The sequence below is a fragment of the Gossypium arboreum genome, chromosome 1, assembly GCF_025698485.1.
Source record: "Gossypium arboreum isolate Shixiya-1 chromosome 1, ASM2569848v2, whole genome shotgun sequence".
NCBI lineage: Eukaryota > Viridiplantae > Streptophyta > Magnoliopsida > Malvales > Malvaceae > Gossypium > Gossypium arboreum.
The window spans coordinates 17,969,610-17,974,040 of NC_069070.1; the positions used below are offsets into that span (position 1 = coordinate 17,969,610).

General features: G+C 37.4%; 1 protein-coding gene across 1 annotated transcript; it reads left to right on the plus strand.

Moving 5' to 3' along the window:
• Positions 1-455: 455 nt before the first annotated feature.
• Positions 456-4,205, plus strand: LOC108481268 (uncharacterized). Its single transcript, XM_017784426.1, has 7 exons — positions 456-821; positions 933-1,354; positions 1,426-1,709; positions 2,040-2,350; positions 2,591-2,637; positions 3,509-3,855; positions 3,976-4,205. The coding sequence occupies exons 1-7, from the start codon at positions 456-458 to the stop codon at positions 4,203-4,205; spliced, it is 2,007 nt and encodes a 668-aa protein (XP_017639915.1).
• Positions 4,206-4,431: the final 226 nt, after the last annotated feature.

Consider the following 4,431-nt stretch of genomic DNA (forward strand, 5'->3'; position numbering starts at 1 on the left):
CCCTACGGCCATGTTGAGCCCCACAGCCAGGCCACACGGGCATGTTCCAGGCCATACGGGCGTATGCCCCTATCTTCAAGGAAAAATTTCTAAAGTTATCGGTTTAGTCCCAAATCACTTCTAAAACATATATTGGGCCCCGTAGGCCCATATTAGAGACTTTATGATGAAATTTGTTGAATATTGATTTGGAATGTAAAGTTTATGACTCGATTTTGTATAAGCGTTAGTGTATAAGTTCGATAATACCTCGTAGCCCTATTCTGGTAACAGCTTGGGGTTAGGGGGTGTTACATTTAGTGGTATCAGAGCTAATCGGGTTTAGTTGATTCTAGGATTAAGTCGAGCATGAAACAGAGTCTAGAGGTACATGCCATTGTTATGTTAACTTTGAGTCGAGATTGGATGTTGATTTATATACTGATAAATTAATTATGTTTTATAGTGAATAAAAGATGTCTGACGAAAGTATCGAGGGTACCGATCAAGAAATGTACAGTAGAGATGAACCATATGATGTAAATGAATCTGAATCTGCAACCCCAAGTGTAAATCCGGTAGGTAACCAACCATCGAATACTGGGAGGGATAATACAAAAGTATTTAGAATGAGTGCTGAAGCTCTTCAAAAAGCGGTAGGAAGTATGCCTGCTATTACTTCTACCCCTGCTACCCGAAGAGCCCCTATTAAGGAACTGCGAAAGTATAGAGCTCCAGAATTTTTGGGATCAAAGGGAACTTATTCAATAACAGCTGAAAATTGGTTAGAGACTACCAAGAAAACTTTAAAGCAATTAGAATGCACACCCCAGGAAAGTTTGGTATGTGTTGTTTCTCTGTTACAAGATGATGCTTATATATGGTGGGAATCAGTGATTCAGAATATATCAGAAGAATAGGTAAATTGGGAATTCTTTCAACGAGAATTTCAGAAAAAGTATTTGGGAGAGACATATATGGAAGACCGAAAACAGGAGTTTTTGATGCTTAAACAGAGAGATCTGTCCGTAGTGGATTATGAACGGGAATTTCTAAGACTGAGCAGATATGCAACTAAATTTGTACCGATTGAAGCTGACAGATGCAAGCGATTTCTAAAAGGACTACGAGATGAATTTCAACTGCAATTGATGCCTCTACGGATTACAGAGTTTGTAGATCTAGTAGAAAGAGCTAAAATGATTGAGCAAGTACTGGGGAAGAGTAAAAAGTCTAAAACTGTCCATTCAACTGAAAAACGTCCTGGAAATACTAGTTCAAATCAGCAATTCAAACGATCGAGGGAATCTCGTGGTGGTGGAAGATTTAGTTTAAGATCAGAAAGAGGAGACAGAAGTCGAAAGAGACAACTACTGTATCTATTGGTAGTATCAGAAGTCTAGCTCAGAATACTAAAATTCCAGAATGTGAATATTGTGGAAACAGACATAGAAAAGAATGTAAAAGATTAACTGGGGGTTGCTTCCGATGTGGATCCACTGATCATTTTGTTAAGGATTGCCCGAAGATTGGTAAGGTAGCACCAATGGTATCACAAAGATCTAAATCTGCTTCTAGAGGTCGAGGATCTGGCCAAAGTGGTCCAGTTGCTAAAGGAGGTACTAGAAGAACTAATGAAAATGCTACCCAACAATCTGAAGTAAGAGCTCCGGCCCGAGAATATGTTGTAAGAACTCGAGACGAGGGGGATGCTCATGATGTAGTGACAGGTATATTCTTATTACATTCAGAACCCGTATATGCTTTAATAGATCCAGGATCGTCGTATTCCTATGTTAATACAAAACTAGTTGAGAGGGGAAATTTAAAATCTGAATTGTCTAGAATAATGATAGAAGTGTCTAGTCTATTGGGGCAAACTGTGTTAGTAAATCAAATATGTCGAAGATGTCCGTTAATGATTCAGGATAGAATCTTTTCTATTGATCTGCTGATTATGCCATTCGGCAATTTTGACATTATGCTGGGTATGGACTGGTTGTCAGAACATGGAGTAATTTTGAACTGTTATAAAAAGAAATTTATTGTTCAAAATGAAGATGGAAAACAGATTGAAGTAAATGGTATAAGGACTAGTGGTTCAGCTCGAATCATTTCTGCAGTTAAAGCTAGTAAGCTTCTTTACCAAAGACGTGCTGCTCTCTTAGCCTATGTTATCAACTCCGATTCAGCTGAGAGTCAGTGCAGTAAAATTCGGACTGTATGTGAATTTCCTGATGTGTTTCCTAAAAAATTGCCTGGATTACCTCTTGATCGTGAAGTTGAATTTGCGATTGAAGTATACTCGGGTACAGATCCAGTGTCAATACCTCTATATCGAATGTCACCTACTGAGTTGAAAGAGTTGAAGGTACAATTACAAGACTTATTGGATCGAGGGTTTATACGACCTAGTACGTCACCGTGGGGAGCTCTAGTGTTATTCGTTAAAAAGAAAGATGGTTCGATGTGGTTGTGTATTGATTACCGACAGTTGAACAAGGCGACTGCTAAGAATAAATACCTGTTACCTCGCATTGATGATTTATTTGATCAATTAAAAGGAGCTTCTGTATTTTCAAAAATTGATTTGAGATCGGGATATTATCAGCTGAAGGTTAAGGAGAGTGATGTATCGAATGCAGCATTCCGTACACGGTATGGACATTATGAAGTTTTGGTGATGCCAATTGGGTTAAGAAATGCTCCGGCTGTTTTTATGGATCTTATGAATCGAATTTTTCAACCGTATTTGGATCAGTTCGTAGTGGTTTTTATTGATGACATCTTGGTATATTCGAAGTCTGAATCTGAACATGAACAGCATCTCTGAATTATTTTGCAAATATTGCGAGAGAAACAATTATATGGGAAATTGAGTAAGTGTGAATTTTGGTTAACGGAGGTTGTATTCCTTGGTCATGTAGTATCAGCAGATGGGATAAGAGTAGATCCAAAGAAAATTGAAGCCATATTTTAGTGGAAAGTTCCTAGAAATGTGTCAGATGTACGTAGTTTCCTTGGTTTGGCCGGATATTATCGAAGGTTTGTGAATAGATTTTTAAAAATAGCTTTACCAATGACAAAATTACTGCAAAAGAATGTTCCGTTTGTTTGGAGTGAGCAGTGTCAAAAAAGTTTTGAAATGTTGAAGCAAATGTTGACAGAGGCACCAGTATTGACTTTGCCAAAGTCGGGAAAAGATTTCGTTGTGTACAGTGATGCTTCTTTAAATGGTCTCGAGTGTGTACTGATGCAAAACGGAAAGGTAATTGTTTATGCTTCGTGACAATTGAAACCCCATGAACGTAATTATCTGACTCATGATCTAGAATTAGCAGCGGTGATTTTTGCTCTAAAGATTTAGAGACATTATCTATATGGTGAGAAATGCTATATCTACACTGACATAAAAGTCTCAAGTATCTTTTGTCATAGAAAGAATTGAATTTGAGACAGCGTCGGTGGATAGAACTTTTAAAAGATTATGATTGTGTTATTGACTATCATCCAGGTAAACATTAAGTAGAAAAGCTGCAACTGAGTTGAGAGCAATGTTTCCACAACTCAGTATTGTTGATGATGGAAGTATTTTGGCTGAATTGAGAGTAAAACCAATAATGTTTGATCAAATCAGAACAGCACAGTTAAAAGATCAAAAGTTAATGAAGAAGAGGGAGACGATACAGAATGGTACAACAGATAATTTTAACATTGATGAGCATGATTGTTTGAGATATCAGAATCGACTTTGTATTCCAAATGCTTCAGAGTTGAAAGAGTTAATACTTCGAGAAGCACATGACAGTTCTTTTACATTACATCCCGGAGGAACAAAGATCTATCGTGATTTATGGGAACTGTATTGGTGGCCAGGTATGAAGAAAGATATAGTGGAATATGTGGCTAAATGTTTGACTTGTCAACGGGTAAAGGCAGAACATCAAGTTCCAACAGGATTGCTTCAGCCTATTAATATTCCTGAATGGAAATGAGATTGCATCACGATGGACTTTGTAACCGGGTTACCATTGTCAACAAGTAAGAAAAATGCTATTTGGGTGATTGTTGATCAGCTTACAATGTCAACTCATTTTATAGCAGTCAGAACAGATTGGTCACTTCAAAGGTTGGCAGAAACTTATATCCGAGAAATTGTAAGGTTACATGGTATTCTTGTATCGGTAATTTCTGACCGGGATCCACGATTTACATCGAGGTTCTAGAAATAGTTGCATGAGTCTCTCGGTACTCAACTTCATTTTAGTACAACTTTTAATCCATAGACTGATGGACAATCAGAACGAGTTATTCAGATTTTAGAAGACATGCTCCGAGCTTGTATCATAGATTTTGAATCAGGTTAGGAACATTATTTACTGTTAGCTGAGTTTGTGTATAAAAATAGTTTCCAATCAAGTATTCAAATGGCACCGTATGAAGCTTTGTATG